At 41.3% G+C, this 13967-nt stretch overlaps 1 protein-coding gene across 1 annotated transcript in view; it reads right to left on the bottom strand.

Moving 5' to 3' along the window:
• The window catches only part of MOXD1 (monooxygenase DBH like 1), a 49330-nt gene extending 35599 nt beyond the window's left edge, over positions 1-13731 (bottom strand). The window contains exons 1-2 of the mRNA XM_066545755.1: positions 13441-13731; positions 809-955 (exon numbers count right to left, since the gene is read on the bottom strand). Coding sequence (XP_066401852.1) covers positions 809-955; positions 13441-13731 — 438 coding nt within the window. The remainder of the gene's footprint in view (positions 1-808; positions 956-13440) is intronic.
• Between the last annotated feature and the right edge of the window lie 236 nt (positions 13732-13967).

Raw genomic sequence — 13967 nt, 5'->3', positions numbered from 1 at the left:
TTTGGAGCAGGTGTGCAAACCAGAGATCCACTGACTGCCTGGGAAACTGGTGGTTTATACAGGTGGCGTTTGCTTCCTGCATTTTCAGCCTCTCATGTTGCTATAATTGCATATATTGTAAAAACACAGATAATTAATATAGTATTTTACTCCTATAGTAATGCTTCCAAAAGAAGAAGTAAACAAGCCAAAGCAGAGAAAGCCTTGCAAATCTCTCTAACCTTTCTGTCATTTCCAATACCAAAGTCATCACCTTCATGTAATTTAAGATTGTATTTAGGAAATAGCACAGCAATCCCTAGGGCAACAGAAGAATTTACCATGAAAATTATTTTACCATGGAAAGCTTTACCATAATTTTTTTTCACTTTTAATTTTGAATAAAGCAAACAGACCCTTTAAATATATATTCTCAATTTTTTTAAAAAAATCTGTTTCTTAGATCAATTAAAAGTTAGTGCAGAATCTTAAAAATATTTCTCAATTTGGCCTCCCTTGAATGGTTGTAACAATGGCATATAGGACTTGATGGCACAGAAGTATCTATTCCAATCTTGTGTCCACTTGTTAGAAATTACAGAACATAATGTATTAAAGTACAAAAACAAAGAAAGCTGAAATTTAAACATAATAGTTTAAAAAAACTAGCACAAGTATTTTACCTGAGCAAACAGATATTTTGGAAAGTAAATTTCTCTAATTCTGTCCTTTTACTAAAAAGATATTTTAATTACCAGCTTAATAAGCACACACACATTTATCCTGTGTTAATTACTTCATCTGTCTACATACAGTCAGAGACTCTTACCGTTATGCTCTTGTCATTTGTGTCACAAGTGTGCAGCTCTCTGCTAAAAGCCAGTATTGTATGTGTACTGTTTTCCATGGCATATTCCAGATGGTAATCCTGTTGGGGGTCCTTTTTTAGTACTCTATTTTCATCTGTAAAATAATCCTGTTATGAAAGAAAGGTGCCCCAATATTAAAATCTAATATTAAACATGAAACTCGATGTCCAGTACTGAAGCCTTTTTCAAAACATGTAAAATTCTGCAGTGTCAGTTTTGAAATAAACAATAAATTTGAGGTGGCACTGAACTGTTTTTCATACAAAATGTCCAAGAAAGCAACCCTCCTTGATAAACAGCTTAAAGAATGCTTTAAGTAATTTTAGCAACATGCTGCCTGTATGTAACTGCAGAAATAAAGGTTGAACCCAGCAACCAAGAAGCTTTATTTATCATAACTGGGATATCATAAACACCAGGAGAAATTACAGAGAGAATGAAATTCACTTAATACTTGCATCAACAATAGTGTCACTCCTTTTTTCCACAACTTTTCCTATGCTTTTTTCTTTCCCACAAAAAACAAACCTCTTGAATGAACATTGACTGGAACTAGAAACCCCATGGCTTAACTAGCACGAAAAGTGCTCATTTCATACAAAAGCTGCTGGGATTAGGCTGAGGTTTTGGAAGAGGCAAGGGAGCTGTTTGTAAGAAAGATGCTTCCCATCCAGGGTTCTGCAGAGGCCCAGCACAAAGGAGTAGCATGGCAGCAATGTCAGGTCATTAACCTCCTCACCCCGGATTCCTGCAGCCCCGCGCAGCTGGGACCCGTCCCTCCCTCTCCTCCCACCCTGGCCACCTAGGAAGGGTTGGCCACTGCCTCAGATGCACCTCCTCTTGTCACCCTCCTTTGAGTTTTAGGCTGTTTCTGCTTGCTTTGGGGTAGGGAAGGGTCTTTGGGGTAGAAAGTAAGCAATGTATTTCTCATGCCAAACAGGCTACTGGCAGACACCATTAATTGTGCGGTGTCTTTGCAAAATAATGCAGCACTGTCTGGTCCCAACAGGCATTTATTTCTGTATCTGCTTGGACCTCTGTTCACTTTTGGACATTTTTAACTTTCCCCTTTCATTAAGGTTGAGGTAACCATCTGAAAAACAGTAAAAGATTCGGTCCAAGTATTTCGATAGCAGTAAAAAAAATAACTGAAACTTCATTAATTCACTAAAGGGTCATTTAGGAGCTGTAATCTTAAACTTAATTCCACCCTAGAAATCTGTGTGTGGGCAAGACACCAGAGAGTTCTTCTTTTCCTGTCACCACTTCTTACAAATACAAATGATTAAGTACATACATGAGAGAATAGGCAAATGGAAAAATAATCACTAAAAAGAACAAAACACAGGCCTGGGACCTGAAAGAAAGTGAACTGATGAGTTGTATTTGTTTAGAGAAATAACTTGGATTTGCTGTTTTCCAGACAGAAATAGTAAGAGTTGTTTTGCGCTGGTTCTTTGAAGATAGATACTTTATGGGATCAAAACCCTCCACTTTTACCATGCATCAGAACTTGGAAAGAGGCAGTGTATTGCCTATACATAATACAATTCCTGCTCTGAAAACACTCTTTTGTGGAATCTCTGTTTCCATCTTTTAGTAAGCGTTTGCCTGGACAAGAATTGTAACCCTGTGAACATCAGTTTTATTGAACTGTGATATCTTTGCTTAAATGTTACCTTAAATTGGAGGAAGAGATTCTAGGTGAATGTGCCTACACTTTGAAATATTGAGGAATACAAATTCAAGAGCAGCTTTTGCTCATGTGAACAGACTCAAAGTCTCTGCCTGAAACCAGTGTGAAGGGAAGCTGAGAAATGTGAAGAAAAGATGTGCACACTCAAATGTTTTGTGGTGAGCTTCAAAATTTCATCACAAGTCTAGAGGACACAGCTCTAACCAGAAAAAACCCTCTAGTGATATAGTCCTGATTTCCATGAGCCTGAGGCAAGAATACAACAACGATGCAAAGAAGTTCTGTAATTAAGGTATAAGCTCAGATATGCCTTGATAACGTGCTTGTCAGTGTAATTATCTCACCCAGCTGGATGACAGTCATAGACAGGTCACAGTTCTGGCTCACCAAGAGGGGCCCATTTTGTGGCTGCTGGTGAATGCTTTGGGGAAGGTGGCCCCAAATCCCAGGTCCCCAGAGAGGACCAGGCTGCTCCCCATGGGATGAGAACTGTACTGAGCACTCACACTGCTGCCTGCTCAGGCACTGGGTGCCCACACCTGCTGTCAAAAATGAAGAGAACCTTGCTGATTTCAGTGATTTCACTGAAATTATTTAGTGGCTCTATGTAGTTAATGCTATTTTTACTTCCTTTGTTGAAAATTATCCAGATGTTCATCATAAAAATAAAATCAAATTATGTCACACAAAAAGAGCCACCAACAAAATCCCCCAAAACAAAACAAAGAACAACAACATAAAACAGCAAAAACAAAAAGCCTGAACAACTAAAAATTTGATTGCTCAACCTCTCACATGAAAATGGTTTGTGTTCCAGTTTTAAAACAAAATAATGCCACATTGTCCAGGAACCAAATGAATCCCTCTCTGTTCACACAGAAGATTTTAAGTCTAACTATGTAGACTTTGCTCAATTTACTCATCAGAGCTTAAAAGCCTTTAAGATGTGTTTGTGTACAAAACAAAATGAACAAAAGGTTTTCAAAAATGACAACACAGTGACAATCTGTGATGCCACATCTTTTTCAGCCACAATTTGCAAAAATCTGCAATCTGGAAAAGTAAAAACATGTTACATATATCTATCTAGCTATATGTCTGTATCGTTATATATATTCTGTGGTTCATTTCAGAGTAGAAAAATAAAAATAAAGTCCTGCTGCCAAAAGTCCTGGTGCAAATGCAATCAAAACCATCACATTTGGACTGCCTACACTCCACTCTTTTGTCTAGTCAAGGGAAAAAGCTATATAGCTCTGAAGGCCTTTGAAATGTGGCAGTACAGAGGATGGATCTACCAGAGCCCAGAGAGGGTAAACTGGGCATCTGGGTTTCAGTTAAACTAAGGGAATATAAATTTAATTTGAAACTCTCTCAGGCCTAGACTACTATAACACAGAGCTCATCCAAATTCACAAGTTTCACTTATTTAATTCTGTAAAGAAAGGAGTGGGATGTTTTAATCCACAGCATTCCAGTGCTTTGATATCTATCACAGATAGTTCTAAAATGGGCTTTGTACTGGAACAGTTTATCCTTCCCAACAAGCAGAAAAAGGCTCTAACATGGTACAACCTTTTCCTACACAGATCTGGTTTTGCTACCCCAGACAGTTAGCCAGAAAACCTGTGTCTTTTGTAGGGTAGATTATACTGATATAAGTCCCCTGAATTTCATGAAGTTCCAACAGATCTACAATAATTGTGAAGTCCTGGAAACTGGATTTCTAAAACACTCACATGTATGTGGAAAAACCCACAATATGGTTTTATATACTGATTCTGTACTTGCATCCAGGTTCTCCAGTTTCTTATACACACAAAAAATATGTTTAATTAGGTTTTCAAACTACTCATCAGCTTTACAGAAGTATAAGAATTAGTTGAAGAGAAGAATGAATTCCCTATATTTTTCTTTTGGTCCTTTAAAAACTAAGTGTTTAAAAAAGCTTCAGAAGTGTTATTGGTCATCCTACATGATTACGAAGATGTTTGTTTCAGGATTTAGGTATGTAAATTGTTTACATGCGAAACATTTAAATTTATTGTACTTCCTTTGATAATATTGCAAAAAATGGCATATTGAACTCTGGACTAAGTTATGCAATCCATCAAATAATTAAGTATCTCCTTCCTCATATTACCTAGAAGTTGAAACAACATATGGAAAATGAAAAATCTTCCTGACATTACAAGATATTGTATGCTCTTTTCCAGATGTGAGGCAGATCATGTTATACAGTTTTTCAGATACCATTAGCCACTCTCCTTCTTAAAAAAAAATACTTTGTGGTATATATGGTTTCTGATTTCTGTTCCACAAACAGTCAGGGAGAGTAATTTCTTAAGGATGTGAAAAGACGCTGGTTTCTCCTTTGAGAATGCAAGCACAGCTGCAGAGGGAAGCCCAACCCCAAAAGCCCCACCAGCTGTCATCACACACTGAAACAGGTGCTTATGGGACTCTCCCCCCAGATCTTTACAATGTACAAGATTGTTTTGTTTATGATATCAATTTCCCGTCCTAAATTATATATATCACCTTTCAACTTCAAGGAGCATAAAATAATTCTCAGATTGTGGCCCCATCCAGTAATCACCTCATGAGCTCAGCTTGTGAGAAACTCAGCCACCCCATTTATGTGCACTACCTTTCTCTAACTGGGCCATCACTGCTGTTCCAGCACCAGTCTAACACTCAAAAGTGGAAAAAGGGACAAGTCAGGAACGGGCAATGGTAGAAAAATAAGCTGTGTTTCCACTTGTCCTCACTGATGTTCTGCAGCAAATCCATGGAATTTGAAACATCCCTGTCCTGGTTTAGGGCAAATTTGGGAGGAAACTTCCAAAGGGGTTCCTCTAGAAAGCAGATTCAAGTGGCCTCTCCCCCAACTGGTTCAGAAAAAGATTTCCTGGGAGAAAAGTGGAAAAAAACTGTTTATTTAGCAGAGTATTCACAAGCATAAAAAATGAATAATATCAAACAATAAAACCTCTTGCTGTTCTGAAGAGATGGCAAATTCAGGAAGTCCTTTTCGTGGGGTTTAGCTCAGCTCACTCAGTCTCTTATCCATCCCTCCTGTGCTGGAAAATGCCATGTCCTGGGCCACAGTGGGCCACAGGTGTGAGCTCCCGGTGTTTTTCTGCATTTTTTGGTCCAAAGCAGGCTGATCAGTTCCAAGAAAACAGTCCTGGGAACTTCTCTGCCTCCGCTAGCTAAAAACTAACCAAAAGCAAAGGAGAGGTCTCTCCTGCTCTCTCCATGCTGCAGACACCACAGTGAGCAGGAATGCTGAAGCTCTTATCTCTGCTTTTGAATACAGTCACCTCAGACATTCCACCCTTCTCCCCACTTCACTCTCAGATCTACTTTTAAAGGTGCAGAAACTTAATATCCAGCATGAACAGAACAGACAATTTCAGATACAAGCATCATAAAGTCACTCTAGGACAATCCCCAAATTACCAAGCTGATGCCAATGACCAGGACCAAAGAGAGACCTGGCAAAAAGGATCGTGAAGGTGTCACAAAGATGAAAGTTGGTGTACGAGAGGATTTATCTTAGTATAAATAGGCTGGATAAACTGCTACGGTAAGGAAAAGAATGGAACCAAACATTTGTTTGAAATAAGCACCAAGTTATGCCTTTCTGGGTTTCCAAAAAAATAACTGTGGTTAACATTTCTCTTTTTTTTATTGTTGCGTTCAATTTAAATGGAATCCTGCTGCTCAAGGTTCCAGTACACACTAGATGTTACCACCTAAAAGAAGCTGGTTTTACACTGTATTTGGCAAGAACCAAACAGAGCATGAGTTTACAAATAAGCAAACCGAACTGTTTTGCAACCTCAAATAAATTTCAGCTTGAGTTTCAGGCAAAGATCTTACTATGCTCTTATGCTGGGGAAAAGCAGAGCCCACTCACAGCAGCCAAACATGAGGCAGGAGCCTGAAAGCATCACTGTTCTGTGTAAGAACACCTTGAGAGCATTCCAGTTGACTGAACCAATCTTGAGATTGGCTGCAAATGAAAAAATAACCATACAAAAGGGTACAACAACAGCAATCAAGTAGTTACAGTAAGTTCCTAAAGTAACTGAGATCAGTAAGTTCACAGTCACTGTCCCATGGGCAGTCTGTTTATAATTGATTTATTAGTTTGAGGGGGGGTGGGGGCATGTTGCATTGGTTTTTTGTTCAGGAGTTTTTTTATTTGCTTCTGGTTGTTTGGGTGGGCGGGTTTTTGGGGGGGGTTGGGCTTGGGTTTTTGGGCTTTGCTTTTTTATCTACACAGCAGATTAGTAGAAGTGATTCAGTCCTTGCTAGGAAGCCTGGATCTCGCTCACATGGGCAGTTTTGAGAAGCTGTACACAATTCCTGGTACAACTCCAGGAATTAAACTAGCTGACATGTACTAGGTTGTGGACTATTTACTTCAGTTGTACTACTAACTCTGACAAGGACAGAAAATTTTTATCTCTAACAAATAATTGTGTGTGTCTGTACTTTAAATGCAAACATAAACATATACACAAAGACACACATTTCCATTTGTGTATTTACAGAAACAGATAATGCCTGTGTGTGTGTGTACATGTTCATATATTTTCTTCACAAAAGAGGGCTTGTGTTTTTTAATACATGAAACACAATTATTTATTTAGAAATATGCCTTTTCTCATTCAGACTTTAATACACTTCTGTATATTTCTTATATCCAGTTAAATGGTGCCCAGGGTGGCTTACAGCTGGCAGTGACATCCCTTTGTTTTTCTGAAATTCATGAGAAGTAAAACACATCACTTTCTCTGCATACAAATGAAAACACTGGAGTGTGGAGACCTGTCTAACTTAGCACAAGAAGGTATAAGAGGCACTAGTGGCTACAGGCTGAAATATGACTGTCCTGGTTTAGGACAAATTTGGGAGGAAACTTCCAAAGGGGTTCCTCTGGAAAGCAGATTCAAGCTGCCCCTCCCCCAGCTGGTTCAGGAAAAGATTTCCTGGGAGAAAAGTGGAAGAAAACTGTTTATTTAGCAAACAAAGTATTCACAAGCATAAAAATTGAATAGTATCAAACAATAAAACCTCTTGCTGTCCCGAAGAGATGGCAAATTCAGAGAGTCCTTGTGATGGGCTGTAGCTTGGCTTGCTCAGTCTCTTATCTGTCCGTCCTGTGCTGGAAAACGCCGTGTCCCGGGCCCCAGTGGGCCACAGGTGTGAGCTCCCGATATTCTGGTTTTTTTGATCCAGAGCATGGCCAGTCATTTCCAAGAAAAAGAAAAGCCACAGTCCAAGGTACTTCTCTGCCTCAGCTAGCTCAAAAAAAAAAAAACTACCCAAAAGCAAAGGAGAGCTCTCTCCTGCTGTTCATGCTGCAGGCAACACAGTCTGTGAGCAGGAATGCTGAAGCTCTCATCTCTATGTTTTTGAATACAGTCACCTCAGACAATCCACCACTTCTCCTTCTCCCCCCCTTCACTCTCAGATCTAGTTTGAAAGGTGCAAAACTTACTTCTGGGCTGAAAAGACAAATGGGGATACAATTCCACATCATAAAGTCACCCCATGACAATGACATTGCATATTGACATGGATAATTCGACATTGTGGTGGAGTCCCAAGGCCCTATACAAGTCTTTACATCAAGAATAAATGTCAGTTTAAGAGTTTATATTCCAGTTATATCAGAAAATATAAAGCTAGATTAAAGGCTGTCCTAACAGAAAGAGACTAGACAAAACATGTAACAAAGTGTTTTAAGGGAAAGAAAATCTGTAATGAGGAGATACTGCATGATACAATCTTAGAACTGCAGTTTATCACAAGGAACATTCCTTACATAGGAGCCACATTTATTCAGTACAAGTTTTCTCGGTTTAATTATTTTAATTACTTCAATTATGAGGAAGATTAAAAACACTTAGGGGATTTTCAAGCACAACAATTAGGGATGCTTGTTCCCAAAATTTCTGGATCTGCCTTAGAAAATCTCCCTTCCTCCCTTTCCTACTTCTGTGGTACTTGTTTATATGGGGAATTTAATCATCCCCCCACTATTTTAAGTCTTTGCATCACTCACAGTGGCTAAAATTCCATATTTTTGGGGAGATGTGAGAAAATTTCATTTTCTTGGTGTTTCCAAAATCCAAAGGAGAACAAAATATATGACAAAGGAAAAAAAAAGAAAAAACAATCCCAACCAAACACTTGAAAACAGTCCCCTGAAGGCCTGCAAATTACAAGCTTCAGAATTCTTCTCATCTTTTGTTCACCAACTGTTGCTTCCTTGTCCTAACTATTGTACCTCTCAAAGGGAACTACAAAGCACCCAGCCAGTGGAGATGTACACTGGAGTGTCTCTTTATGCCCCACATTGAAGCCAAGAGGGAGACATTAGTCATCTGGAGATTCTGCCCCAATGCCCAAAGGCATTAAATACCTCCAACAAAACACCGACTGAGATATGTCAGTGTGGCACTCGCTTCGCATCTCTCTCTTGGTGCCTTTCAAGTTGTTTTCTAAACACTTCTTTTGTTGCTGTTGGCATGAGTGCACTTAAAAGCGGCATATCGTTAAGTACTGAAAATGCTCACTGTTTTCTGTCCTTTAAAATCTCTTCCAAGTACTTCCCTGTGAGCAATTAAGCTAACTCTATGGGATACATTTGATAACAGATATTCTTTAGTTTGGGTGACAGTTAACAAGCAAGGCTCTAATGAATAATAAAGTACTTTTTAGTGACATACAGTCCCTATTCACCCTGAGTAGGGACTATTTTTGTGCAAGTTCAACAGAAGATTCTAACAATGCAACCCTCTTGTATAACTTGCACAAAATAGGCATTCATCAAGGAGGATTACTCTCCCCAAAATGGGGCTCTCAGAAGCTACGTGCTGTGGGTGGGGATGCACAATTCCAGACAGGGGTGGAGACCAAGGAAAAGGCATGGGTCTAGCAAGAAAATGCATGCTGTGTCAATTCATAAGCACAAAAGAGATGCATTAGGGGGAAAAAAAAAAGGAAAAAAGGAAAAGAAAAAAAAGAAGAAAAGAAAAAAAAGAAAAGAATGAAGAAAACTAGATGCAAAATCTAAGGCTGCCCCAAGATCTTGTATGAATAGTAACACATGCTGCAAATGACCATGGAAATATTTCAAGGTAACATTTTGCTAAGAATGAGCTCTCCTAAGTCCAACTCCTCCCTATAGAGACAAAGACAGCTCCCAGCTTTCCAATACCGACCCCCATGGGCATCTTCTTGTTCTCAAACATGCTCAGCCAAACGCTACACAATCTGCTGCTCTGACAACACAGGCTCTCAGTAATGTGTGAGAACAGTCTGTTCACTGATCTCCTTTTTCTCCTTCTGCTTGGTGGAGGTGCCTCCCTCATGACAAAGCACTAAGTCTTGCATGTATGTATACACATATCCATTCTATGACTTCCCAAAATATGTCAAGGTTCCCATTTCAAGTATCAAACTTCTTAAATGTTAGGACTGTAAATGTATAATTCCCAGATCATTCCAATGCTCTTCAAAAAACTTTTTCTTCTTCTTTCATGACATCGTAACACTTTCCATCCTGATATATAAAACTAAGCCACAGGCTTACAAACTGTTTTAGCCTTTCCTTATGTCAGACACCTTTTCAGATTAAATACAGCTCCAATACAAAAAAGCAAACCAAACAAACAGGTCATTGCACCCAAGTTCAGGATACACTGAAAACTGAGAAAGTAAAATCCAACCCAGGATATCCAGGACTTTGAGTTTTTTCAATGCAAACACTGCCTGCTGATGGTAGTAATAGCATTTACTTGCTCTGAGAGGATGAAGACTAAATGCCAGAGGAAATATTTTTTTTTTCTTTTCTCTGAAAACTACCTGGCAGTTTTCCTCTACCCCAATACATGGATCTTCCACAGACAGGATTATGTGCTTTTACCCAAACTGGCAGCTGTAGTCTAACTATATTTACATGTTTATTCCCAGAAGAGAACTCTTACCTCTGAGAACACTTTCTATTTTTAAAGAAGGTGAGAGAATTTGGGGGGGGGGGGGGGAGGGAAAAGGCAAAACTGACCCAAGGGACTAGCAATTTCAATGCCCACTTGAAAGGCTAAAAAGGTGTTTCAGAATATCTGAATGTCAGGCCACTAACAAGCATCTCAAAACTTTCAAAGAAACCAAAAAATGACCCCTCTAAGAGTTTAGACCACGATGCACATTTTCCAACAGATGGTCATGGAATAAAAACATATTTCTAAAACCAAAAAGAAAAGTAAGTTCATTCATTATAGGGTGTACATATTTCATGGAGTTCAGCTAGGCATAAAACCACATCTTTCAAGGGTGCTATCTATGAAAAAATCTTTTTCAGTAGTAATAATCTAAATTATGATGGTATACACTTAACACAGAATGTATTTTTAAAATATTAACTGTATTTGTTTGTCCAGTAGAGTGAAGAATTGGATATTATTGAAACAACATCCGAGAACAATTTGTTCATTTTCTAGCAATCCCTGCTGCCTGACCAGAAAAAGCCTCTGAACAAATTTTGTTTATCATCTTTGTTTCTGGCCGTTCCTTGTTGGTGCAAGTATGGAAAAATTTTAACCGAGCAACTTTTAAAAAAACCTCAGTTCAGTTTAGAAAGAAACCATGCTCCCTAGAACTGAAGAAGGAATGGGGATGGAGCAAGCCTCAAGTGGCAAGCAAGCATAACAAAAGTATTTCTTCTTACCTGCTCAAAAGTGCAACAAAATAACTCATAGCTCTTAGCATAACAATTTGTGTACTAAATTAGTGTTTCAGGAAAAATATCAGTAGGTTTCTATTGGTGGGCATTTGCTACAGTCCTTTTCTATTTGTAACAGAATGTTGGTGGACAAAACCTGGTGGAAGAATGGAGTTAGCATGGGGCCATTTTTAAAGATATTGAAAACCTGTGAAGGGTGCTGAAAAAAGCCACAAAAGTGCTCTGAGTGCTGGGGGAAATGTCCTGTGATGCTAAAGAGCTCAATCTATTTATTTAACAAAAAAGAAAATGGAGCAGCGACTTGTCTCAATTGCAGTATATAAATAACTTTATGAAGGCGGTATGCAAGGGGAGTCGAGTTTTTAATATAGTAGAGAAAATGCATAGCTGAAAGCTAAACCAAGACAAACTAATCCTGGCAATCAGGAACAGAAGAGACACAAACTAGCAAGGGAAGTGATGGATCCTCCACCACTGGATGTCTTTACACTAGGTTTGGATGCCTCTCTAAAATACTTGCTTTAGCCTAACAGAATCTATGAACTAACCAGAAAAAAAAGCTGGGGTTTCTTTTAATGGTTAATAGGTGTGTCTTCTGAATTGCAAAGCCTTTCAGAAAGCCTTTCATTCTGTGAGTGAAGAGCTCACTGCTCAATGAACAGCCTAGAGTGGGTTTTTTTACTATTATTAGTCTTTTATTTATGCTTCAAGAAAAATTATCTTCATTTTGAAATATGGAGAAAGCAATATTCTGAAAATCACTGGTCTGCACTTAAGGAAGACAAATATTTGCCTAAACTTCATACAGCAAATGAATAGAGAAAAGAAAAAGACATTTTTAAAGGAAAATATTTGTACCAAAAGCTCAATTCTTCTGGAAAAGTTTTGATTTTATAAAACCTTGACAAACAGTAGGGAGATCATATTCTGCATTTTGTTTTCTTATGGTGAATTGTTAATAGAAAATCCATATTCTTATGGGAAAACCTCTTAAATTTAAGCAGCAGCCTGAAAGATCATCTAGCTCTAGCATAAAGAAGGAAAGACAGATGACTTCTCCTAGGCCATACTCTAACAATCACTCTGCTCTTAAACTGCGCCTCTGACTTATTCAAGCATCTGGGGGTGACAACATGTCATTCCAGGCCCGACTGCCCTTTCAGTCATCCATGGGACAAGCTGTCCCTGCTCCCCTGACCCCAGAGCAACTCCTGCCAGCTGGATCTCAGGTTGATGAGATGGGAGGAAAGGTGTGGGTCCCCTCCCCTGTCATGGCTCCTACTTCACCAGCCCCCAGTCCCTCTTGGAGGGGATGACTTGCTGTAAGCACCAGCAAGGCCTCTGTTCCACACTCCTGTTCCCAGACGTAGCCCTGACAATATCCAGACTACTACAGAAACATCCCAAGGAAATTATACCAGTAGAGTTGGGCACCTCTGAGATTGCTTTGCCAGACCAAGGACATGTACCAGGAGTCCTCCCAGTGGTTACTCTGCAAGTCCTTTCCAACTTCTGGGTCAAAACACTTCCAGGGGAGGAGAGGAGGAACACCAAGAACAGGAGCAGCACTGGCTGTGCGCCAGCAGAAGGGGACGTCAGCAGGCTTGGAAGCTGGTGGGATGTTGCCCTCATGCCGGGGGGATTAGAAAGAGCAAGCTCAGGCAGCACCGAGAGGGCCAAGCTCCACCAGCTGTTAGCAAGGTGAAAGGAAAGGTGCCCCACCTCCCTGGGAGAAACTCTGCCCTCCCATCCCTCTCCTCCGCGGGTCTAGGCTCAGCGGGCAGGCAGGAGAGAGTGCCCAAAGGAGAGAGGATAGGGCTGTTAACATCTTCTGGATAAAGAGCAAAGAAACCTGACACCTCTAACGAAATCTATGTAGAAGTTTAGAGGGAAGGTTGGCAAGGAGAGGATCGAAAAGAACTGTCTCCTCCAGGGGAAAGGAAGGCAGAAGAATAGGGATTACCCGAAGAGTAGAAGGAAGAAGTAAAGAGGTACAGGGATGCAGGACAAGAAGGCTGCAGAAGAAACGTGGGGCAGGGAAAGAAGGGCGTCCGAGAGAGGGATAGCGCGGGGAAAGTGGGCGGACAAGGAGGACCCGGCTCGGCGGCCGAGGGGAAGGAGCAGGGCCTTACCTGCAGGTAGGGCTGGCCCCTCTCCACGCCCCCCACCACGATGTCGGCCGAGGCCATGCCGCCGCTGGCCGAGAGCCCGAAGCCCACGTAGCCGCGGGTGCGCACCTCCAGGCGGAGGGCGAGGGCGCTGCCGCGGCGGCCCCAGCGCAGGCGGTAGGCGCCCGCGCCGTCCAGCACCGCGCTGTGCGGGTAGCTCCGCGCCGCTGCACCGGCCCCGGCCCCGGCCCCGGCACCGGCCCAGGCACACAGGAGCCCGCCCAGCACCAGCGCCCAGGGGCGCAGCCGCCGCATCCTCTCGCCGCGCACCAGCGGCCGCCTGTGCGTCTCGGCGTGTGTCCGGGCGCGGTGTGCGTGTGCGGGGGCTGTGTGTCTGTGTCTGTGTGTCTGTGCGTGTGTGTGTGTGGGGAAGGGGGGCCGGGTGCCCCGGTCACCCCGCCCCCGCTGCGGGCGGCTCCGCGCCGGCCCCGTCGGGGCAGCACGCCCTCGGCAGCGCTTTGTTCGCCCCCGCCCCGGCCCGGCGCTGCCCG

Source organism: Molothrus aeneus, chromosome 3 (assembly GCF_037042795.1).
Source record: "Molothrus aeneus isolate 106 chromosome 3, BPBGC_Maene_1.0, whole genome shotgun sequence".
Taxonomy (NCBI): Eukaryota; Metazoa; Chordata; class Aves; order Passeriformes; family Icteridae; genus Molothrus; species Molothrus aeneus.
Note: the sequence above shows the minus strand (reverse complement) of the source record. Positions and strands in the feature narration are given on the sequence as shown.